Source organism: Uloborus diversus, chromosome 3 (genome assembly GCF_026930045.1).
Source record: "Uloborus diversus isolate 005 chromosome 3, Udiv.v.3.1, whole genome shotgun sequence".
NCBI lineage: Eukaryota > Metazoa > Arthropoda > Arachnida > Araneae > Uloboridae > Uloborus > Uloborus diversus.
In genome coordinates this window covers 3,598,156-3,625,414 of record NC_072733.1, presented here as the reverse complement: position 1 = coordinate 3,625,414, position 27,259 = coordinate 3,598,156, and the positions used below count along the sequence as shown (strand labels likewise).

The 27,259-nt window shown below is 35.3% G+C and overlaps 1 protein-coding gene across 1 annotated transcript in view; it reads left to right on the top strand.

Annotated features, from left to right (window-relative positions):
* LOC129218146 (protein PALS2-like) overlaps positions 1-27,259 on the top strand; it is a 188,473-nt gene that overhangs the window by 9,941 nt on the left and 151,273 nt on the right. Inside the window, exon 2 of the mRNA XM_054852361.1 lies at positions 16,763-16,848. Within this exon, the coding sequence (XP_054708336.1) occupies positions 16,818-16,848 (31 nt within the window). The 5' untranslated portion in view covers positions 16,763-16,817. The remainder of the gene's footprint in view (positions 1-16,762; positions 16,849-27,259) is intronic.

The following is a 27,259-nucleotide window of genomic DNA, read 5'->3' as shown; positions in this document are numbered from 1 at the left end:
CACAGGATGAGATTTTGAAATGAACAAAAATTTCAACTTGGTTTTTTTCACCTAAAAATTTAAAAATTCTAATTTTATCTTTAACCAGTAACCTCACATTCAAAAAGTTCTCAGCAGCCATTTTGTAGGAGCTAAAAAAGCTGAATGAAGAAAACGAGGAACGCATTTTCCATTTTCGCTTGAAAACTGACGGACGAAAAATCGAACTCCTTTCCTCAAAATGGACAACATGTTCGAGAGAAATGCACAAAGATTCTAAATTCTGGAGAAAACACTGCACCCCCTTCATGCCAACACTCCCCTATTATCTTGCCCCAATCCCCTATTCACAAATTTCCAAGAAAAGGGATGAAAAACGTTAAGCAATTGTCCCTGGAACTGGTTTTACTACAAAAATTGCCGAAGCAAAACGACAATTGAAACTTGCTTCTGTGCAAAAAAATTCCGACATATCAAGGGTTTCGAAAAATAAATTTCGAGATAACTATGGAAAATACATAGGGGTTTTAATAGAAAATGTTGGGGAAAATTTTTGTTTCGAGACATCAAGGGTTTCGAGATGAGGTTCGAGATATCAAGGTTTGACTGTATTAGTATCCTTTAAGTATGTTTTCATTATACTGTACAATTTTCAAGCCAGAAACAAAAGCAAATGTCTCACAAAGTTTTTAATCAGATTTTAAATATCCCATAAAGTTTGTCTATAGTTGCCTTTTTGAAATTACTGTTTCGAAAATTGGGAAGGGGAGAGGAGGAATTGTGTGATTTTTTGATCTATCATTTTTAAATAAATCGATTAGAGACTTTCCTTGAGCTCCATCCCTTACCCTAACATCAATAAATATGACCTATGATCGATCGCGTTTTTAAGACTTCAATTTCAACAACTTTCCGCTGAGACTCCTGCTCCCAGGACTGGATATATAAATTTTGGGACATTCCCGCAAAAAAATCTGTAGGGCCCCAGAGGCTAGCAGTGTACATTTGCAATGTTAATAAGTCTTTTTGCTAGTTTTTTTCAGTTTTTCTTCATTTTCTTGGACCATAGTTGGGCCCCCAAAGGGCTGGTGCACCCAGCACTACGGGATCTGCGTGTGCACAGATCCAGGCCTGCCTGCAGCTGCACCTTTTTGCCCGATAACATCAGCAAAGAAAGTTTAAAATAGCCATTTTAAAACTAAAAGTTTAAAATTTTTCCCGGGGGCGAACCCCTGGACCTCTTCTCCCCTTATTTTCCTCATCCCCGATCAGAGGTTCCCTCCCTCTCTCTCTCTCATTTTTTTCTTGCCAAGTGTAAACCCCCTCCCCTAATTTTTTTTCTCTGATTGCGTCACTGAATTATGCGCATTGGAAAGCAGGGTAAAGCTGGGATTTTGCTAAAGGGTGTTTTTTTTAGAGGTAGAGAACTTTAGGTTCAAATAAAACACAGTTAAATGTTGTTAATGGCCATGAATGTTGCTTTATTCGAAAGATGATTGATTCTTTGCCATTTTTATTTAAATGTGATTTCTGGCATATGGCCACCTCAGGCTGGCTCTGAGAAAGTCCAATTTTCTCACTTTTTGCAGCAATAGCGGCCGTATGTCAGTAATAAGGTGGTGAATGTTCTCTTCTAAGGCGTCAATCGCCTGTGGCTTATCGGTGCAGACCAGAAACTCCACATAGCCCCACAAAAAGTAGTCCAGCGGTGTTAAATCGCATGATCTTGCAGGCTAATTCACGAGCCCATTACGCGAAATGATTCGTTCACCGAATGTTTCTTTCAATAAATCAATTGTGACACGCGCTGTGTGGCATGATGAAATGGCAAACCGAACTGAACACAAAGCAAGTGACAGCTATCAAAATGGCACACATCAAACAGTGCTGCCAACTTAAAGTTCTATACCTCTAAAAAAAAACACCCTTTAGATGCCTGAAATCAGGACTTGGATCTAACCCCCTGCACTACCTAAATTACGAAAAAACAGAGGACAACATTTTTCACAGTAAAGTTTTTTTTTGTCAGAAATGTCGTGGTACAGTGGCTCCCAAAAGTCTTCGTACACCTTTGACTTTCAAAGAAATAGTCCCCAATCCATTGGTTAAAATTAATATTTCGGAATAGGTATTTAAGTATAAGATCTATGATCAATTTTTAACAAAACTACAAGAATAGTTTTTAAAAAATATTAAAACTTAATTTTTAAAAAATCGAAAACCAAAAAGTGCCCGAAATTTTATGTCACAAAAGTCTTCGTACACTTTATAAAATGTCTATATATTATTGAATAATCTAACTTTTCATTAAGTTATTAATTAGTAGAATATCATACAGTATTCATAACACCTTTTAAACGTCTGGGAATAGATTTCATTCTTTTTTTTTGCGTAATTTCTGAGTAAGTGTTCAACCACACTTCGAGTCTTACTGTTTCTAGCTCTATTTTCGTTTTAAAGCCGTATTTTCGTAATCTAGCCTATAGATATCTCTAAATACGTTACAATAAGTTCAAATCTGGAGAATGAGGGGGTATTTTCTAAATTTTAGGACAATTTTTGAGGCACTAGACGCAAACGTTGAAAACCGTGTGCTTCATATCATTATCTTGATAAAAAAAACTAAGTTGTTTCCAATAACCAAATTTTTGGCTAAGAGTTCAAAATTGGTTTTTAAAATATTTAAAGGAACAGTGTGATTCATTATTTCATCAAAAAATTCCAAACTACCAAATCCTGATGCTGATATGCACCCTCACACTAGGACACCTCCACCGTCGTGATTAACTGATCCAACTAAGTTCTTAAGATTAAGTTCCTAATTTTTTCTTCTACTTACAATTATGCAACAATTTAACCAAAAATGTTGAATTCATTTTTATCTGTAAGTAAGATGTAATTCTAAAACGTTTTGAGCTTATTTATCCTTGATTTTGCGACGAAAAACGTAAGCTTTCTGTTTTTCGCGCGACCAAGAAAATTTCTGCGGGAAGAGGCCCCATTTAATCCAGCTAATCAGAGAACTTGGCGAAAAATTTTAGGTGAAAATTAAACGTAAAATTTTTCTTTTAACTCTGTAGAAACTTTTACAGCACTCAAATGTGTATTTTTCATATTTTTTTCAACTTTAAATCTCCGATCACGTTTTGTCAACTTTGCCGGTTGACCTTTTCTTACCTTGTTTTCGGTCCGATTCCTTTGTTTAAAGCATTTTATCAAGCACTCTACTATACAAACAAATAAATTAACTAATTTAGAGTCATTTCAAATCAATTTACCGCTACTGTGGGAAACATTCGAATTTTGAATGGTATTTGCGGTTTTTTACGAATACCAGCGATTTTATAGCAATAAGCACAATATTAAGGAATAAATAAACAAAAAATTAAAGCCAAATGACTTATAAGGGTCCACACAATGCAAAAATATTAATAAAACAGCATATGATAATTTTAATCATGAATTTAATCGAAAATATTTGAGTGTACGTTGACTTTTGTGGTGTGTTATCCGTCAATATTTTGAAAAAACCAATGGGTTGTATTTAGAATGACATAGGAATGATGTGAAAAAATATTGGACTCCATATTCGAATTCAGTTTCGAGTTATTTTGGTTTTACTAAAAAATTTCAAAGTGTACGAACACTTTTGGGAGCCACTGTATGTAACTCCCCCTCCCCGCCCCCAAAGCGTGATGATTCAAAAAACAAACAAAAAAAAAAGTAATGATTTTCTGCATTGTAAATATTAGGAAACTTTCTCATTTTTGTTGTCAATTAAAGGGCCTCCGGATGAGGTTGCGCCTGGGACCTCAAAATTGCATGATCCGCCACTGGAAGAAACCGAGGGAACATGATTCAGTTGTTTAAATTTATTAAAATGAAAGATGTTACGGGGCTAAAGTTTAGCACTGAAAACAGGACAAGGGGTCATTGTTTTAAGTTATTTAAGTCTCAGGTTAACATGGATATTAGGAAAAATTATTATTTTAGCAGGGTAGTGGAACCTTGGAACAGCTTATCGGAAGAGGTGGTAATGAGCAAGGGAGCAGATAGTTTTAAGAGGGCCATTAATTTCCACTGGGGATTGTCGATTGACTGGGACCAGCCTAGCCTGACCCAGAGCCTGTTGCTGGTCGTCACTTTTGTATTTGTATTTAAATGTGTGACAAAAATTTTAAATTAAAAAAAGAGGGAAAAAAAGAAAGAAAACCCTTAAACTAGCCAAAAATTTAAATAATTTTTATATTACATTTTCTTCATCAAGAGCTCGCTGCAACAATTTTTGTTCAAAAAAAAAAAAAAAAAAATCTGCTGGTTAGTTCAAGATTTATATATTTCTCTAGCCCAGTGGTTGGAAAAACTACTTTTTTTTTGTAGCAAACTTACAACTACTTTAATACAAATGTAGTTAACTACAACTACGACTACTTTTTCCAAAATGTAGCTGCTGCAAACTACTTTTGAAATGTAGTCGCTACTTCGTTACTTTAAAAAAAAATAAATGAATAAAAGCATATACGTACACATCGTTTGAGGATTGAATGAAAATATTCAAAAAATGGTTTAAATTAATAAATTGGCTCATTTTAACATGGAATAAAACAAAGAATTATTTATTCTTTCTGTCCTTTAGTCATACCAAAGTAGTCATACCAAACATTTTTTTTTACGATTTTTACAAATATTCTCTGCAAGAAAGTAGTTAAAAGTTGAAAGAATTTAGCCTTCAAATTTTTAATGCTTTCCTGACAGTGAATATTTAATTCAAGATGTGCAACTCAGTTACTTGAAAATGTAGAGTCGTTGGCACTTGGAACAGCTTACTGGAAGAGGTGGTAATGAGCAAGGGGGTGGATGGCTTTAAGAAGGCTATTGATCTTCATTAGGGACTTATAAACTGACTACGACCCCGCCTAGCTGGGCTCAGAGCCTGTTGCTGGTCATCACATTTGTATTTGTGTAAAACCTCCTTCCTGGAAAACACAAAATCTTCAAGCTGTATAGTAGCTTGTGTCAACTGTTGAGACACAGTTATTATTAAAATCTTTGGAAAAAAAAATTATTCAGAACATTTGCAACATCCCTATCATTTTGAATTAAATTTCCATGCTCATCAACGTTTGACCCAATTTGACCTACAATCTAGTCCCGACTTACGGGAGGGATGCGTTCCAAGAGCCCTCGCGTAAGTCGAAATTTCGCGTTGTAGAAAAAGGGTACGTGTAAAAACTTTTATAAATGTACCCCAATTATTTTAGACACTTGTAAACACCACCTCAAACTGTTAAAAACTGTTCCTTAACTGTACATTACTATTTCTTACATAAAAAACTGAGCTTTAATTATATTTTAAATTAAAAAAAAACCGTTTTATTCAACATAAAATACTGCTACAGTGTACAAAATCAATGATCAATGGGAAAGAAAGACATAAAATAAACCAGTACGGTACGTAAAGTATGTAGTAAGTAAAACAAATGCACTATAGTTTTACTGTACAGTAGATCCAGTAATGGTATTTGTGACTTAAAAAAGTGAAGATGATAATGATTTATGCCGCGTGATCAAACCGTTGTTCTTATATATTTTTAAATACACAATACAGTTGCTTCACTAGTTCTTTTGTAACGTTTACACCTATGGCAACACCCCTTTTCCAGGTTTCTTAAATTCATAATACAAGAGCAGCTTCTATTTTCATATTTTTAGCATTTTGCTTAGATATTACTCGGTGAACTTTTACGGATTTCCTTTTCTTGATTTTTAGTTGCACATATGGGAGATTCAATCACACCTAATAGTCGTGCTACCTTCCATGCATTTTACAGTTGTTCAAACACAGAATCTGTAGCTTTTTTTTAATTGTCAGAAATTTCTCTTTTTCTTTATATCTTCACAAAATGAAACAGCGCTCTTGAGTGTCACTATATTTTAATAACTTTCACATTTAGAATGAAGGAAAAATGGATGAGGAATAGTTATTTGTATAAGAGATGTATCAGACGTACAGTGTGGGAACTTCCGCTCTCAGTGATGCCAAAGGGATGAAGGTCCATTTACGAAAAAAAAAAAAAGTAGCCAATAACAAAGCCCATACTTACACACCGCGATTCCCTTCCGAAAATTTTCATCTTGCACGCGAGGAATTCGCGTTATGTCTAAAATTCTTTACTGGTGAAAAAATCGCGTTATAGCCATTTCGCGTACGTCGGATCGCGTTGTAGCGGGAGTCGACTGTATTTTGAAATTTCTCCGAATTAGTGTAAGTGGAAAACCTCTTAGGCAGTGTTGGGCATCAACTAAAAAAATCAACTAAATTTGTAATTGATTGATTAGTTGACTAAAGTAATCTGACTCCCATTTAGTTCAGACTAATATTTTAAAAATTTAATTCAATTGCAGACGAAGATTAACGTTAGTTTAAACTAACTCGTTAGTTGACTAAAAAAACTAATTTAGTTCAGATTGATTTAGTTCAGATTAAATTAATCAGATTGAATTTAGTCAGACTAAAAGTAATCAGATTAAAAGTAATCAAATTGATTTGATTACTTTTTTAATTTAGATTACATTCGTAAAATATAAATATCACATGAACAGAGGCACATTTGTATTTCTACGTGTATATATATATTTATGCAAGCATACACGAGTTAATGCGTGTACATACGACTACGTGCGGGTATATACGTATATAAACGTGTTATCCCGCGTATGTTCGTGTACGGAGGTATATTTGAAATTTTAAGTAAATGTACATATTTATGTGTGCATACACCAGTAAATACGTGTATATACGAGTATGTATGTGTATATAAGAGTATGTACGTGTACACAAGAATATGCGTCTAGATGCGTGTTACCCCGAGTATACTCGTGTAAAATGGTACATTTGTATTTCTACGTCATATTCCAGCGTGAGTATACGAGAAAGTACGTGTATATACAAGTATGTTCGAGTACACACGAGAATATGCATATAGATACGTGTTAACCCGAGTATACTCGTTGTACATAGGTAAATTTCTATTTAAACGTGTATATACATATTTATGCAGGCATATACGAGAAAATACGTGTATATACGAGTAAGTACGTGCACACAATGATAATAGGCTTATAGATACGTGTTTAACCCGAGTATACTCGAGCAACATAGCTCATTTGTATTTCTACGTGTATGTGCATATTTATGCGTTTATAAACGAGTAAATACGTGTATATACGAGTATGTACGTGTACACACGATTATGCGTAGAGATACGTGTTACCCCCGAGTATACTCGTTTACAGAGGTAAATTTGCTTTTAATTGTGTATATACATATTTATGCGTGCACACAAGCGAAGATACGTGTATATACGTGTACACATGAGAATATGCGTATAGATATGTGTTACCCCCGAGTATACTCGTGTAACATGGCACATTTGTATTTCTACGTGTATGTGCATATTTATACGTTTATAAACGAGTAAATACGTGTATATACGAGTATGTACGTGTACACACGATTATGCGTATAGATACGTGTTACCCCCGAGTATACTCGTGTACAGAGGTAAATTTGCTTTTAATTGTGTATATACATATTTATGCGTGCACACAAGCGAAGATACGTGTATATACGTGTACACATGAGAATATGCGTATAGATATGTGTTACCCCCCGAGTATACTCGTGTAAAGAGGTACATTTGTATTTCTACGTTTATATACATATTTAAGCGTGCATATACGAGAAAGTACGTGTATATACAAGTATGTTCGAGTACACACGAGAATATGCATATAGATTCGTGTTAACCCGAGTATACTCGTGTACAGAGGTAAATTTCTATTTAAACGTGTATATACATATTTATGCAGGCATATACTTGAAAATACGTGTATATACGAGTAAGTACGTGCACACATGATAATAGGCTTATAGATACGTGTTTAACCCGAGTATACTCGTGTAACATTTCACATTTGTATTTCTACGTGTATGTGCATATTTATGCGTTTATATACGAGTAAATACGTGTATATACGTGTATGTACGTGTACACACGATTATGCGTAGAGATACGTGTTACCCCGAGTATACTCGTTTACAGAGGTAAATTTGCTTTTAATTGTGTATATACATATTTATGCGTGCACACAAGCGAAGATACGTGTATATACGTGTACACATGAGAATATGCGTATAGATATGTGTTACTCCGAGTATACTCGTGTAACATGGCACATTTGTATTTCTACGTGTATGTGCATATTTATGCGTTTATAAACGAGTAAATACGTGTATATACGAGTATGTACGTGTACACACGATTATGCGTATAGATACGTGTTACCCCAGAGTATACTCGTGTACAGAGGTAAATTTGCTTTTAATTGTGTATATATATATTTATGCGTGCACACAAGCGAAGATACGTGTATATACGTGTACACATGAGAATATGCGTATAGATATATGTTACCCCGAGTATACTCGTGTAAAGAGGTACATTTGTATTTCTATGTTTATATACATATTTATGCGTGCATATACGAGAAAGTATGTGTATATACAAGTATGTTCGAGTACACACGAGAATATGCATATTGATACGTGTTAACCCGAGTATACTCGTGTACAGAGATAAATTTCTTTTTAAACGTGTATATACATATTTATGCAGGCATATACGAGAAAATACGTGTATATACGAGTAAGTACGTGCACACATGATAATAGGCTTATAGATACGTGTTTAACCCGAGTATACTCGTGTAACAAGCTCATTTGTATTTCTAAGTGTATGTGCATATTTATGCGTTTATAAACGAGTAAATACGTGTATATACGAGTATGTACGTGTACACACGATTATGCGTATAGATACGTGGTACCCCGAGTATACTCGTGTACAGAGGTAAATTTGCTTTTAATTGTGTATATACATATTTATGCGTGCACACAAGCGAAGATACGTGTATATATGTGTACACATGAGAATATGCGTATAGATATGTGTTACCCCGAGTATACTCGTGTAAAGAGGTACATTTGTATTTCTACGTTTATACACATATTTAAGCGTGCATATACGAGAAAGTACGTGTATATACAAGTATGTTCGAGTACACACGAGAATATGCATATAGATACGTGTTAACCCCGAGTATACTCGTGTACAGAGGTAAATTTCTATTTAAACTTGTATATACATATTTATGCAGCCATATACGAGAAAATACGTGTATATACAAGTAAGAACGTGCACACATGATAATAGGCTTATAGATACGTGTTTAACCCGAGTATACTCGTGTAACAAGCTCATTTGTATTTCTAAGTGTATGTGCATATTTATGCGTTTATAAACGAGTAAATACGTGTATATACGAGTATGTACGTGTACACACGATTATGCGTATAGATACGTGGTACCCCCGAGTATACTCGTGTACAGAGGTAAATTTGCTTTTTAATTGTGTATATACATATTTATGCGTGCACACAAGCGAAGATACGTGTATATATGTGTACACATGAGAATATGCGTATAGATATGTGTTACCCCCGAGTATACTCGTGTAAAGAGGTACATTTGTATTTCTACGTTTATACACATATTTAAGCGTGCATATACGAGAAAGTACGTGTATATACAAGTATGTTCGAGTACACACGAGAATATGCATATAGATACGCGTTAACCCGAGTATACTCGTGCACAGAGGTGAATTCGTATTTAATCTAGTACATGCACTTTTATGCGTGCATATACGAGAAAAGACAAGTATATACGAGTAAGTTCATGTACGCACGAGAATATGCGTATAGATACGTGTTTAAACCCGAGTATACTCGTGTACAGAGGTAAATTTGTACTTTTTCGTTAAAATACATATTTATGCGTGCATACACGAGTTATACGTGTATATACGAGTAAGTACGTGTATATACGAGTATTTTTGTGCATATACGTGTATATACGTGTTGACTCGACGATATTCGTGTATACAGGAATTTTGTACTTCTACTTGTATATACCTACAAGTACGTGTGAACACAAGTAAAATATGTGTATATACGATACATATTTGTAAACACGAGTTTATACGTATAAATACGTGTTATCCCGAGTATATTCGTGCACGGAAATATGTTTAATTTCTAAGTGTATGTACAAATTTATTTGTGCATACACGAGTAAATACATGTATACACAAGTATATACGTGTACACAAAGGAATATACGTATGGATACGTGTTAATCCGAGTATACTCGTGAACAGAGGTAAATTTGTATTTAAACGTATATATACATATTTATGCATGCATATACGAGAAAATACGTGTATATTCGAGTATGTTCGTGTACAAGCAAGAATATATGTCTAGGTTTTTTTTTTTAGCCCGAGTATACTCGTGTACAATGGTACATTTGTATTTCTATGTGTATATGCATATTTGTGCGTTTATACATAAATAAATGCGTGCATAAACGAGTATGTACGTGAACACACGAGAGAATATGTGTATAGATACTTGTTACCCCCGAATATACTCGTGTACGGAGAAATTTGCTTTGTATATACATATTTATGCGTGCATATAAGAGAATACGAGTATGTAAGTATTTCACACGAGTATATGCATATAGATAAATGTTACAACCGAGTATACTCGAGTGTAGAGGTCGTTGTATTTACACGAGAATATGCGTAGAGATAAATGTTACACCGAGTATACTCGTGTGTAGAGGTACATTTGTAATTAAGATTGCATATACATTTTTATGCGTGCATACATGAGAAAATACAAGTATATACGAGTATGTACGTGCACACACAAGAATATGCGTATAGATACGTGTTTAACACGAGTATACTCGAGTAGAGAGGTACATTTGTATTTTTGATTAAAATACATATTTATGCGTGCATACACGAGTTAGTACGTGTATATACGAGTAAGTACGTGTATATACGAGTAAGTACGTGGATATACGAGTGTGTACGTGTATATACGGAGCTGTACATGTTAACCTGAGTATATTCGTGACTACAGGAATTTTGTATCTTTACGTGCAAACAGAAGTAAATACGTGTATATACGAGTTCGTAAGTGTAAACACGAAATTTTACGTATAAATACGTATTTCCCGAGTCTATTAGTGCACGGATTTATATTCAAACTTCTAAGTGTACACAATGTTTATCAGTACAGCGTTTACAGACTTTCAGGGCAGATAGTCTGTAAACGCTGTCTATAGATACACCTAGACGAGGGGAAACACATAGCAATGCATGGTCGGAAACACTTTCCTGGCGCGGTAGTGACAACACCAATCACCAAAAAGACAAAACACGAATAAGAGAAGAGAACATGTTCAGAATCTTTAGTACAGCAAAAAACTAAGGAAAAAGAAAATTAAGGGGCCAACGATCATCATCAAAGAAGGTGTTCGAAATTACGACCCCGCCCGTAATATCGAAATTTAGCAAAAATACCGGGCGGGTCCCGGACTTCCTGGTGGAACAAAAAACCACGTGTGCGCATGCACCGTCATCTGATGCTTCGGTTTACGTAGCAACATCTGTTCGTATGCACCAGACAAATCTTACCAGTATTTTTGCTGTATTAAAAATAATAAACATGTTTTCCTCCTCTTAATCGTGCCCTGTCTTACGCTTTGTGTCGTCACTATCGCGTCTAGGTGCACTGTATCTGCCCTGAAAGTATGTAAACGCTGTACTGATACATCCTGTATACTTATTTATGTGTGCAAACACGAGTAAATACTTGTATATACGAGTATGTTCGTGTACATACTAGAATTTGTGTATGGATACGTGTTAACCCGATTAAACTCGCGTACAAAGGTAAATTTGTATTTAAACGTTTATATACATATTTATGCATGCATATACGAGAAAATACGTGTACAAACGAGTAAGTGCGATTCACACACGAGAAAAGACTTATAGATACGTGTTTAATCTGAGTATACTCGTGTACAATGGTACATTTGTATTTTTACGCGTATATGCATATTTATGCATTTTTGCACGAGTAAATACGTGTATATACGAGTGTGTACTTGTACACACGAGAATATGTGTATAGATACGTGTTACCCACCAAGTGTACTCGTGTACAGAGGTGAATTAGCTTTTAAACGTGTATATATATATTCATGCGTGCATATAAGAAAAAATACTTGTATTTTCGAGTATGTACGTGTACAGACGAGAATATGCGTGTAGATACATGTTTAACCCGAGTATACTCGTATAGAGACGTACATTTGTATTTGTAAGTTAAAATACATATTTATGATGCATACACGAGTTAATGCGTGTATCTACGAGTAAGTACGTGTATATACGAGTATGTGCGTAAACGTGTTAATCGGAGTATATACGTTTACACACTAATTTTGTATTAGCCACGTGTATGTACATCAAAGTACGTGCAAACACAAGTAAATACGTTTATATACGAGTATATAAGTGTAACTTGTTATCCCGAGTATATTGGTGTACAGATGTATATTTTTATGTCCAAGTGTATGTCAATTGCAGATACAAAGAGGGGTCATGAAGGTCAGGACCCGCTTCCCCCCCCCCCACACCGCGGGGAATATTTTGAACGTTTGCTTGAAAAATACAAAAAAAGTATCGAAACCATGAGAAAATGTAATAATCTTTTCGAATTTTTTTTTTTTTGGGGGGGGGGGCATTACAGTAGAACCTCCACAATTCGAATTAATTGGAATCCGACCCATTCCGGAATATCAAAAATCCGGAGAATGAAAAAAACAAAACAAAATAAAACATACTCACTGAAAATCACCTTAAAAGGAAACACATAGAATTACAAATAAACAGTAAACATGTCTACAAAGTCTGTAATCTTCTCCTGTGACAGTTCAATTTTTTCCCTATCGAGTAAAACAAATTGATTCAAAGTTGCATTGCGAAGAAAAGGGAACTCAATCAACGACATAACACGGTCTTGCCCGTGAGAGGGTTAAATAAATAATAATTATGGAATTTTGACGATCGCTCTTTAAATGTAAAGGGAAATCGGTCAAATCGATCGAGCCGGATTATCCGGTGATCCAGACTAATGGGGTCCGTGGCGCCACTTCAAATTTGAAAGGTTTGTTTTTGAAAAATTTTCGTGTTTTTTGAAGGTTTTTGAAGGTGGGGGAGCTCCCCAGAATATGAGGGACTTTCTTATTTAAGGAGGGGTATCCCCTTACGTAAGTTACTCAGAAACAGACCATGCATCAGCCATCTGGATTTAAAAAATTCAAGCATTTTATTCCAATAAAACCAGAAGCAGTGTGGTCTCCCGGGGGGGGGGGGCGTGGTCACTATAGCGGGTGGCGTAAAATTTTTAGGGCTTGTTTTTGAAAAAATTTAGCCTTTACAATGTTTTGGGGGGGGAGAATCCCCCACCCCCATAACTTGAGGGCAGTTTCTATTTAAGGGAGATATCTCCTTACTTAAGTTACTCTGAAACAGAACAGGCATTGGCCATCTGGATAAAAAAAATTCAAACATTTTATTCTAATAAGATCAGAAGCAGTGTGACCTCCGGGGGGGGGGGGGGGTAGTGGGGCGGGGTGCGCAAACTTCGAATTTTTAAGGTTTGTTTTTTAAAAATTTTCGCATTTTAATGAGTTTTTTGGGGGTGGGGGGAACCCCCGTAATTTGCGGGGGTTTCTATTTAAAAGGGTGTATCCCCTTACGCAAAAGTTACTCTGAAAGAGAACATGCATAAGCCGTCTGGATAAAAAAAATTCAAGCACTTTATTCCAATAAGATCAGAAGCGGTGTGGCCTACGGGGGGGGGGGGGTGTTAGTGGGGCGGGGTGGCGCAGACTTCAAAATTTTAAGGTTTGTTTTTGGAAAATTTTCGCGTTTTTAATCACCCCCCATAATTTGAGTGGAGTGAATTTCTTTTTGAGAGGGGGCATCCCCTCATATAAGTAACTGCAATAGGGAATAGGCATCGGCTATCTGGATATGAAAAAAATCAAGCCTTTATTCCAGTACTAGTGGTACCCGCACGGCTTTGCCCGTAATCGAAAATTAAAAGGTCTTTTGGTCCGCCTGTATATTTACAAATAATGTATGATAAATTTTATCGCCAATTGACTTATGCCCATGTTATGGTTCCACGTTATGGTAATCTCGTCCATCTTATGATAATTTTGTTCCTAAAATCGGAATAGAAAAAGAACCACATCGAATTTTCGAAAAATCGCTTCGAGGTGCACACCCCCATGATACAAACTAACTTTGCCAAATTTCATGAAAATCGGCCGAACAGTCTAAGCGCTATGCGCGTCACAGAGATTCAGACATCCAGACATCCTCCAGACAAAGAGACTTTCAGCTTTATTATTAGTAAAGATTATGTGAAAAAGGGCTTAAAATTTTAATAGAAAATTAATAAAATCGAATTTTCGAAAAATCGCTTCGAGGTGCACACCCCCATGCTTCAAACTAATTGTGTGTCAAATTTCATGAAAATCGGCTGAACGGTCTAGGCGCTATGCGCATCACAGAGATCCAAACATCCATACAGAGAGACTTTCAGGTTTGTTGTTTAAAAAGAAAGGAAAAGGAGAAAGATAAAGAAGTAAAGAAAAGAAAGATAAAGAAAGATAATTTTCAGAACAAATTCTTTCCCATTTTATTAAATTTCTGTGAAAAATGGGCTTAAAATTGGAATAGAAAAAGAACAAAATCGAATTTTCGAAAAATCGCTTCGAGGTGCACACCACTATGCAACAAACTAACTTTGCGCCAAATTTCATGAAAATCGGCCGAACGGTCTAGGCGCTATGCGCGTCACAGAGATCCAGACATCCAGACATCCTACAGACATCCAGACATCCTCCGGACAGAGAGAATTTCAGCTTTATTATTAGTAAAGATTATGTGTAAAGGGCTTAAAATTTTAATAGAAAATTAATAAAATCGAATTTTCGAAAAATCGCTTCGAGGTGCACACCCCCATGCTACAAACTAACTCTGTGCCAAATTTCATGAAAATCGGCCGAACGGTCTAGGCGCTATGCGCGTCACAGAGATCCAGACATCCATACAGAGAGACTTTTAGGTTTGTTGTTTAAAAAGAAAGGAAAAGGAGAAAGATAAAGAAGTAAAGAAAAGAAAGATAAAGAAAGATAATTTTCAGAACAAATTCTTTCCCATTTTATTAAATTTCTGTGAAAAATGGGCTTAAAATTGGAATAGAAAAAGAACAAAATCGAATTTTCGAAAAATCGCTTCGAGGTGCACACCACTATGCAACAAACTAACTTTGCGCCAAATTTCATGAAAATCGGCCGAACGGTCTAGGCGCTATGCGCGTCACAGAGATCCAGACATCCAGACATCCTACAGACATCCAGACATCCTCCGGACAGAGAGAATTTCATCTTTATTATCAGTAAAGATTATGTGTAAAGGGCTTAACATTTTAATAGAAAATTTATAAAATCGAATTTTCGAAAAATCGCTTCGAGGTGCACACCTCCATGCTACAAACTAATTTTGTGCCAAATTTCATGAAAATCGGCCGAACGGTCTAGGCGCTATGCGCGTCACAGAGATCCAGACATCCTACAGACATCCTCCCGACAGAGAGACTTTCAGCTTTATTATTAGTAAAGATAAAGAAGATAAAGATAAGGAAGACCAAAAGCAGTATTGTGTACCAAAGGGGGGGGGGTAGTGTGGGTATTGTCGCAAACTGCGTCAGTCCAAAGGGGGTGTTTTTAAAAATTATTGATTTTTTAAGGTCTTAAATCGGTAAGGGGGGCAGCCCCCCAACCCCCAATGTCCCCTCCCGTAACACATTAGGAACTTCTTAATATTTATTGGGGGGGGGAGAAGAGAAAGGAACCCCTTAAAGAATCCAAACGCAATCTGTAGTTTTAACAGTGTAGATTTATTTCAATCTGATTAGATTTAGTATAAATTTTAATCTGACGAAATTTAATCTGATTACTTTAGTTGACTAAATCAATCTGATTAAATTAGTTTGACTAAATTCAATCTGATTACTTTAATCTGAACTAAATCAATCTGAACTAAATTAGTTTTTTTAGTCAACTAACGAGTTAGTTTAAACTAACGTTAATCTTCGTCTGCAATTGAATTAAATTTTTAAAATATTAGTCTGAACTAAATGGGAGTCAGATTACTTTAGTCGATAGAGGATTTAGTTGATTAATGCCCAACACTGCTCTTAGGATTCCTGTCAATGTTATCTGCAAGTCTTTACTCCAATTATCTTTTCTGAATGCGTACCAAAGGCTTAAAACTAACACCTTGCTGTACAGTGCTGGATCCTATCTGAACACTTACCAGCTTGTTTAAATCTATGAAAAACAGCTTTCTTGTAATTTAGAATTTCTTTTATCTCTCTGGAGAACTACACGAACCAAATTTTAGTATTAACACCTTTTCTCCTAAAAGGAATTTAATCTCTAATCATTTTCGCTAGTTTTTCCTTAAACTGGATCCACTGTATATCCACATTGTTATTGTCCAATACTCACGAAAAAAAAAAAAAAAAAAACCGCTTTCAAACTTTGCCTTGTGCAACAAAATCAGTATTTCTGAAAAAGGTGTCCTTTTGGGTGTCCTTCTGACACCCCTGAACAGAACTTTTTACTTCACAGAAAACCGGCTCCAAAATTATATCCTGTCTAGTATGTGTTTTTGGATGTATATATATTTATATTTATTAAGTCTTTTTCTTTCACAGATTTGTGGAATAAGAGCTTGAGTATTAAGTGCTGTAGATTGAGAATTAAGAAAAGATGCCAATTGCAAGCACTAATAGTGGACATGGTAACTTTTTTTTTTATGTTACATATCCCATGCTTAGATGAACTTTTCTTTTGTCCTTGCTTGTATGCTGGGAAATTGGTGGTTGAAAATCTTAAGATGTATTAAATGATTGAAAGCATTTTGCCACATTAAGCAACCCCAAATGATTTTTTTTAAATCAGAGATGGTATTGAGCTATTTCTCATGAGTAAATATGAACTTAGTCTGTTTTTTTAATAACATAATATTGCAATTGCATGTCTTTTGTATTGGCTTTAGCTCAGTAATTAGGGGAAAAGTGGGTGCAGTGAGACTTAAAAGTTCAATTACATTTTTCATTATTAAAAAACATGTAAATCAATTTTTTTATGTGGTACAATATTTATCATTGTAGACTGTAGAAGGTATTATAAAAGTAGATGTAAAAAAACTAAATTCACACAAACGAGAAAATAAATAAAAACAAAATGCAATTTTATTTGTGAAAGAACAAAAGTGAAACAAAATTACATTTTGTATTTATTTCTTTCACATATTTTTTGAATTATAAAACTTTGAAAGAATCCAGCTTTGCCTAGAAAAATATAAATAATTGTTGCCCCTTGGTCTTGTCGAGCTTGTCGTCTTGACATGAAATTTACCTTGCCACAGTGCACACAGTAGTGACATCTACCACGTGATAATGGGTCAAAACTTCGCGGCTCGCGGCCGAAACTTCGCGTGGACAAAACTTTGCGCGGTCAAAACTTAGCGTGGTCAAAACTTTGCGCGGTCAAAACTTAGCGTGGTCAAAACTTCGCGTGGACAGAACTTCGCGCGGTCAAAACTTCGTGCGTACAAAACTTTGCACAAACAAAACTATGTACGTGCATTACTTTTCACTTCTAAATAAAACTTCTTGAAATAAATTATTTTAGTTTTAATTGAAAAAAAATCTTTAAATTACATATACAGTCGACGCTCGTTATAACGATCACATATTTTAAAAATCATTCCATTATAATGACTGGTGGTAAAAATTCCAACTTTATTCCTATATACTCTATGTTAATTTGCTTCCGGTATAACGACTGTTCTGTATTGCTCAATCAAAAAAAAAAAAAAAAAAAAAAAAAAAAAAAAAAAAAAAAAAAAAAAATTAAAATTTTGACATCTTGAATTCAAATTATGTTTTTCGCAATCACGAGTGTTTGTATGTAGGCGTGTGTGTTTGTATGTGGGGGAGGGGGGGTATGTGTGTTGTGTGTAGGGGTATGTGTATGTGTGTGTAGGCATATGTGTTTGTGTCTGTGTGCAGGCATGAATGTGTGGGAAGTTGTTTGTATGTGTTTGTGTGTGTGTGTGCATGTGTAGATGTCTGTATGTATTTGTGTGTATGTGTTTGTGTATGTGTGTAGGTGTATGTGTGTGTATGTGTTTGTGTGTATATGTGTGCGTGCGTGTGTGTGTATGTGTTTGTGTGTATATGTGTGTGTATGTGTTTGTGTGTATATGTGTGTGCCTGTGTGTGTGTGTGTGTGTGTAGTTGTGTATGTATGCGCGTGTGTGTAGGATATGGATGCAACCTGGACCTGGAGACAGCTTTCGCTATAGGAGCAGCATCGAAATTATTTCCGCAATTTTTTTTGCAACCTAAATGACCTTGATCATTGTTTAGAGACAAGTTGCATGGAGTCTTGAGTGTCCTGGAAATCATTAAACATAACGCCCCCCCCCCCTCCAAAAATATATATCTTTACTTTTTAGCTAAGTTTATATGATATGTTCATTGAAGTTCATTGTTATGAAAGCGCGAAGTTCTACCCACGCAAAGTTCTGGATAGGCGAAGTCACTAAGTTATGAATCAACGAAGTTAACCGCGCGAAGTTTTGTCCAGGCAAAGTTTTGACCGCGCGAAGTTTTTACCACGCAAAGTTTTGACTGCGCGAAGTTTTGTCCACGCGAATTTTTGTCCACGCGAAGTTAAGACCACGCGAAGTTTTGTCCGGCGAAGTATTGGCCGCTAAGTTTTGACCCCAAACCTGCAAATATACACTGCTGGTCTCTGGGACTCTACAGATTTTGTTGCAGGGGAGCCCAAAATTTATAGATCCTGGCCTGGATTCTTTTTAAAAAGGTAATTCTAGGCTCTCTTGTGAAAATTTTTCGAAATTGAAGTCCTTAAAACGAAGTTTTTAGACGTTCTCCAGTGATGTCATACTTAAAATTTCTGAGGTTCTCCTTTTTAAATTAAGCGGATTTAAGGTCTTAAAACGCAACTTTCGTCTTTTTTTTTTTTTTTGCAGATATTAGAGGGAAGAGATTCGAGGGTCCCTCCCAGAAAAGTTTTGGACATTGAAGTCTTAAAAGGCAGTTTTATGCCATATAGAAGCCTCGTAATTTTTCAAAGTTCAAACCCCAAAATCCAAATTTAGATTATCTTCAATGTTGTTAGATAGCGGAGCTCAGGGCCCTTCTTCAGGAAAATAACTTCAAAATTGGGGCCCTGAAAACAAAATTTAAGACAATCTGTAATGATTTTGGTAAGGGAGGGGCGGAGCCTCCCTTCCGCTGGAAGGAACACTCTGATGCGGGGACGGAGCTGAAGTTTTTAATTCAACGATTTCTTTCTCAAAGAATTATGGTTTTTACCTAAAAATTCCGTAGGCTCCCTTCTGGTTGCACCACAGGAGTGAGGTGATTAAAATTCTGTGCCTCTTTGACATTGCCAAAGGTTCATTGATGTGAACGAAGATGTGTTTAAAAAACTATATTATCCTTTATGTAGGGGTGTTAATGTCTGATCAAGTTTTCTGAGTCGCACTTGAAACTGTCTGAAATTTGTTATTCAGTGGTAAAATTTTAAAATTTAATTGTAAGTTTGAAAAAAAAAATGTATGCATTGTAGACACCATTGCTAAGCGATTTAAAGGCAAATTTTCAATTCTTGTTTAGGGTACAAAAAGATTCCGCATGGTTGGCATGGATATTGGTGGTGTAAACAAAAAAGAAGCTGAAAAATCGTAAAATAATAGTTAAAAACAACGAGAACGGAAGCAAAATTTCAAGAATCGATACTAAACGCGACAATTAAAGAGAGAGAAGAGAGAGAGTTAAAAAAAAGCAAAAAACTATGAAGTCTGCCTTTTTTTCCCTCTTTCCTTCTTTTAAAGAGTAACTACTTTTTCGGAAACTTCATTTAAGTAAATTTTAGCAAATTTTGAAAAACTGAAATCCCTGCTCCTTACGCAAATTCGCATTGTTTCAACCTTAGTATAGTACATAGAACCTTAGTAAGTGCGAGAACAAATTGAATGATAACGATATAATGGATGGAGGAAATAATATCGAATTTTAACTATCACTATTTTTACATTAAGATGTTTAGACATTTTAGTTGGTAAATGCACAAGAATATTTTCGATATTTAAATGATGAGAATTTTTTTTTTTTTTATGAAAAAGAACCGATGTTTCCGAAATAAAAGAGAACTGAATTGAAATTCACAACCATTTTGTGGATACAAACGAAATACGAAATATAAAGTAAAACTTATTGAAGTAATTTGTATGCTTTGGGGCGGCGTAGTATTTTTTTCGGTAGTATTCTTTAACAACGAGGAGAGGAAGGTAAAAAGACGAATAATCAAGTCTTCAGTCAAATTATATAATAAAGTCTTGTGCTTAATATTTCAAGCAAAACTCACAAAACACAGTCTGAGACTTGAATCTCCAAAAATGGCCTTTTTTCCCCTCGAAATGTTGAATACATATTGCTGGCGATCGACGCAAAGTAGCAAGCAATTCTATTTGCATATTGGAGTCCAGATTGTTTGTATACAGCCCGTATACGCCCAGTTCTTGGCATGCAGAGCAGTACATGGCAACAGCTAAATAATATTTTTTATGAAAAGCTTAATTCTACAGAATTGAGTGGAAACCTATCTTTTCTACTCATAAAAGCCAAAGAGGTTGTCTCTGTTTCTCAGTCGTTTGCAAATCTGGCAGAAGCATGAATCGTGAGGAGAGATTGCTTTTTTATGGTAGCTCGATGTACTGCGAAACGAATAATAAAAAGTAACTTCTGCGCTGATGAAGTGAAAGAATAGTAGTTAGTTTTTTTTTTTTTTTTTTTTTTTGTGCAGCTGTTTCGGAATTACTGTCAGAGCCGCCGAAAAATAAGCTTGAACCCGGGGGGGGGGGGAGGGGACCACGTGCTGTGGTCCTATTACCAGCCGTGGGAAATTCTTTACATCTGATTTTAGTTTAGTTTTAACAAGAATTAATGATGCATCATAAAAAATTGATTGCTTCACAATGCCATTCCAACTTCTGTGTCACGGGTGAAGTCGGGAAGAAAACAGCAAACACTTGCGAATGAGTTCAGAACAAAGCAACACTACATCAGCAGATCGCCCTCGAAGAAATGCTGTTTCGATAATGGGAGACATGAAAGACAGTGACCTTCTGTATGAATATTCAGATAATCCTAACCATTATTATTCTATTGAGAGGTTATGGAGGAATGAGTTAGTCTCTCCCAAAACTAGTAAGGACCTATATTAAAGGGCTGTAATTCAAAAACAAATCAAATTTTTCAATTTTCAGTTTTTTTTCTTTGTGTATTTTTGCTGCAAGTGCTGCTGCTGCAAAAACATAATGAAAACAGAAAAAAAAGAACAGAAAATAAAATTAAAAAAAAAAAACCTTTTAGTTCTAGTCTGGGGGCGGCTGCAGCCTCACAGCCGCCCCCTAGATTCGCCACTGCTGTTATAGCTATTATTATTCGACTAAATTGCTGGACTATTTGCTTATCAAGATCTTCGATGACTTTTCTGTATTTTAAATCTTATAATGTATATGATATAGCTGGGGTGGTGCCTATTTCCTCCCAAGTGCGGTGACTCCCCTCAATTTTATCACCTCCCCCCAAACAAAAAAACGCCATCATCTATTACAGAGATTAAAATAGTTATAAAAAACTTTTCTAAAAATTTCAATGGCATTGTCTGCCTCATGACCCCTCCCACCGTCTAAAGTGGCCCCTGCTTTTGCTATTATTATTCGCATAAATTGCTGAAATAATTACCTTCCAAGATATTCGATGGCTTTTCTCTATTGTAGATGTTAATACACTGTTATAACCAGGGGTTCCAGACGAGTGAATATATTCCCTCTAAGGTAAAAGCATGGTGCCCTAAGGTGCAATACTGGCCAGGAAATAGAGCAAAGGAGCCAAAACAACATGCAATCACAGAAAGACTTGCTGCGCATGCGCTTTTGCCTTTGACATGCATTCAACCACTTTAATATGGCGGACAATGGGTTGTTGGGACAAATATGGTTGTATCTATGTGTCTTTCACATTGAATGAAGTACACTATTGGATTAAAACACAACTTTTCTAGGATTAATTATCCGAAATAACAAGTAAGTACATCTTTTGACCACTTTGTAGCTTTTAGGGCTTTCAAACATAGTTAAAAGTATTTAAAAGTGCATTCACTGCTTTTCAGTCATTGTTACTGTCGTTTAGTTTCAGTTTATTGTTACTGTCGTGAAATTTCCATCATTCAAAACGCTACCAAAAATATCTATTATTATTTTCTTGAGTACTTGATAAGCAGCATTTAATCACCAAAATAACCAGCTAAGATTATCAATATTCAACAAGTGAGGACCAGAACAAAAATGATTCTTGTGCTTCGTAGGCTATAACGCATGCAAAAACGTAAACAGCAAAAAAAAAAAAAAAAAAAAAAAATCTTTCTCCGTCTGACTTTTTTTCCCTTTTCATTCAAGTGTTTGAATCATTTCCTGTTAGCGGTTAATGTTATAGGGTTAGAAGTTTCTTTTGGTTTTTAAACTATGGAAAAACTTCATGTGCATTTTATTTTGTTACTCTTGGTAAACGTTTATGAAACGATTTTGTTTTTCCGTAACTGTAATATCCCATCATATTTTTGGCTCTTCATGTAAAAAATCCATAAGTACCTCTATACTTCATTTTCGACACGGTTCATGTTTTAGTAAATGTATAATTTCTCACATTATTTAAATAATTACTCGTCTTTAAATTATAACGTATTTGTGACAGCTCTTTGATACCAAATGAAGGGTAGATATTTATTGTTTTATTAACTTTTAACGTTACTTTGTAAAAAAAAAAAAAAAACATCAAAACGCCGAATTTTTTTTCAAATTTTTAACGGCTCCCGAGTTATTATTATTATTTATTTTATGCATTTTTAAGAAAACGATTAAGATTTCACTGGTCCGAAAAGTTTTTCATTTGCTTTTACCGGCCCGTGGGTCAAAAGAGGTTGAAAAACACCGAGTTAGAGCACGATCAGATGAATTAAAACAATGAGCACTTCTTAACTATGTTGAAAACTCTGAAACATGATAAAATGCTGTAATTACAAGTTTTAATCATTTCCAGTACTGAGTTCAATGTGAAAAATGTCCAAAATGTAGAATATCATGAATGAAAAGAAAACTATTAAAATATATATATATATATTCACAACTGTATTCAAAAACGCACACAACACGGGGAAGGGGGGAGGAGGATCTAAAGTAAGGGGGTGCCATTTCTCTCTCTGAAGGTTCTTTTTTTTTTTTTTCACCCTGCTGCCTATTTTTTAAAAGGCGCCTGTTTTTCATCTTATTTAGAAGTGCCAATTCGGCTCCGTATTGGGGGCCGCTGGTGAACAAGCGTTTCTCCCCTGAAAGGTGCCGAATGCATTCTGTAGTTTTAACAGTGCAAACACATGATACAGCTATCATGGCACCTTCAATTTTATCGTGCTTCCCGCAAAACGCGATCTTCTATTGAAGAGACTAAACTCCTTTCAAAATAACTTCTCTGATAATTTTAAAGGTATACTCAGCATCATGACCCCCCTTCCACCAAATGGGCACGCCTGCTTTAGCTATTATTATTCGAATAAATCGATGTAATATTTACTTATCAAGATGTCCAATGGCGTTTCCCTGTTACAGATTTTGGTACGCAGATGGTGTAACTAGGGGTACCCGTTCCCCCCAACTGCGATGGCACATCTCAATTTTACCAAGCCCGCATTTTCCCCTAAGAATTGCGACCCACCAATGGCGCACACAAGGGAGGGGTCCAAGGGGTCCGGACCCATCCCGTAGGTCTTGTTTCTTTTTCCCGAATAATTACCGTTCTATGTTTTTTTGTACGTAGAATAATTTAAAACAGAGGCAGTTTTTTCAGTGAAAAAACGAAATCCCCATGTTTAAAGATTTTTAAAAAATACTATGCACTTTTCCTGCAACGAATTGTCTATAAGAAGCAGAATGGTGATTATAAATGAATACACTGTAATAACCATGTTTTTAGCTTTGTAATTACAGACTAAAATGAGATTCTATGAACTTAAATCCATTTTTTAATTATGAGAAAAGTAAAAGCCTAAATTATTTTACTTTCTGGTTGTTTATTAAAGTATATTTAATAAAATGTAGCTATTTTTTTTTTATCCAATACTTCATTTTTTTGCTGTTTTTCGTTCTCAGGAATCGATAAAATCAAATCAATATGTTTGGTATATCGGGGTACGATATGAGAATGAGGTTTCGAACTTGGACCCACCCCTTGCAAAACTCCTGTGTGCGCCACTGCGACCCACTAATAAAAAGACTTAAATTCTTCTAAAGTAATTCCTCTAAAGTTTCAACAGTATAATCTGCCTCATGATCCCCCTTCCCTCGCACACACATGAGCATCCTTTCTGTAGCTATCATTATTAGAATGAATTGCTGAAATATTTATTCACCAAGATTCTCGATGGCTTTTCTCGGTTGTCTGACAGTAGGCATTGCATTTATATGCTTTTCACCCCCCCCCCATAAAATGTTGAATTTAGCGACCTAAATATATCGATATATCCAAAATATCAATCTTAGGAGAGCGATATATCGCGGTATTAAAATTCTGATATCGCCCAGTCCTTATATATATATATATATATATATATATATATATATATATATATATATATATATATATATATATTTATTTTAATGTTGCTTAGATATACCTTTTCTGCGAATTAAAAATTTATGTGTTTAAGTTGGATTCATATTGAGGAAGAAACCAATTTAGACAGGTCAAAAAATCCACCTTTTTTACAATGTATAAATGCACAAAATTACAGATTACTGCACACAAGGTTTCCTGGTTCCAAGGAACCCCATTTTCGATGCAAAGTAAGTGAGCTTACGGTTTACTTCTTATTTTTAACACGCTTTTATTAGCTTCACTTGTATGTTTGTGCGTAACTCTCCTTTGGACTAAGAGCTAGTGGCTTATTACTGTACATTCCACCACTTTATGAGCGTTCGTAGCCGGGCGGTCTAAGGCGCGGATCTTCACTGACGTCCACCTCCGGGAATCATTGAACGTGCGTTCTAATCCCCCCTATAATCTTGCTACTCAATTTTCGCCCACTTTTTGTGATCGGATTCTTTTAAAATTTGGAATGCAACCTCAGACCCGATGACAATGCAATATTCCATAATCAAATTAATTTATTCATGATAAGTTATTAGTTTATTTTAATTAACACGCTTTTATTAGCTTAACTTGTATGTTTAGTTTGTGGGTCCAACTTTCCTTTGGACAAATAGCCAGTGGCTTATTAGAATTACTAACAACGTACAAATCAGAGCTGCGGAGTGTAACAATGTTTGCACATGAATTTACCAGAAAGCAATCAAAATGTCTGATGCAAATAATGCAATAGAATACTAAGATACATTCCATTATAAAAATCGAACACACGCACAAAGATTTCATTTAAGAGTTACAAGTGTTAACAATATTTAGTATCTAAATCTTATTTGAAAAAATAATCGTTTAAAAAACTAAAAAAAACATGCTTTTGTAGCAAAATGAACTAAAAAGTAAAAAATAAAATAATAGTTTAAAAAACTAAAAAAACACGCTTTAGTAGCAAAATGAACTAAAAAGTTAAAAATAATCTTTGAATGACAAGTATATAAAGTAATTGACCAAACACTTAATTTTACTGTAATAGAAAAAAAAAACGTAGGCGGGCTTCTCATCAGTTGTCTTAAATTTCTTTCAATTTTTATCCGTGCAAAAATGTAAATAAGCAGCCCCCCACGTTTTTTTTTAATTATTATTGTAAAATTAAGTGTTTGGTCAATTACTTTATATACTTGTCATCCAAAGATTATTTTTAACTTTTTAGTTCATTTTGCTACTAAAGCGTGTTTTTTTTTAGTTTTTTAATTACTTTTCAGGCACAAAGGTATTTATTTAACTTTACTGTCTTTTCCTTACCTGAAACCTCCCTTGAATTTGCGCAATCGTCAGGTCTACTGTGGTTTTATCGAATAGGGGGTGAAAACCCGGAATTAAAAGAATCCAAATTGGAAATGCAACATCTGTATTCAGTAGTTCAAAGTGGCGTTGAAAAAGACATAGTTAGCAAGTGCGAGAGAAAAGTGACCATCCTAGTGCCCGTTTTAAAATGGAATCTATCCCTAGTGCTCGTGTCTTTACTTTCGAGAAAACGGACAGTAGTTTGGTTGATTTGTCGTACCCAATATTAAAATTTAAATTTTCATACTTGTACATTGTTTTCATGTCGCTTTGTCACGCAAACACTTTCTTTGAACCATCAGTGACTTATCTGATGAATAGAAGTTTGGTAAGACCCCATTTGGAGCATGCTGTTCAGTTTTGGTCTCCTTATCTTAAGAAAGATATTGATGGATTTTAAAGGGTTCAAAGGCGGGCTAGAAGGCTAATAAATGGACTCTCTCATTTAGACTATGATTCCAGGCTTAGAAGGCTAAAAATGTACTATCTTGAGCAAAGAAGGGACCGAGGGGACGTTTAAATTTATTAAAATGAAAAATGTTACGGGGCTGAAGTTTAGCACTGAAAACAGGACAAGGGGTCATTGTTTTAAGCTATTTAAATCTCAGGCTAACATGGATATTAGGAAAAATTATTATTTTAGCAGGGTTGTGGAACCTTGGAACAGCTTACCGGAAGAGGTGGTAATGAGCAAGGGAGTAGACAGTTTTAAGAGGGCCATTGATCTTCACTGGGGATTGTAAATTGACTAGGACCAGTCTAGCTGGGCCCAGAGCCTGTTGCAGGTTGTCACTTTTGTATTTGTATATCTGAGGGCAGTGACTCCTTTTGAAAATCATTTTTCCGCCTTACTCTCATCAAATTCCTTTTCTGAATTCTATCAATACATACCCTTCCCTCCGTCAGTTAAATAGTAAACGTCTTTCATGAACTTATGTTTGATGTAAACAAATACACTTCGAATAATTGCTTTCGGGACAAGAACAGTAGAAACAATATTTTAATGACACGCATGGTTGGTTATGCAGAAAAGCCACCCACAAAGCAAGATCATTTGGTAAACAAACAGACGGG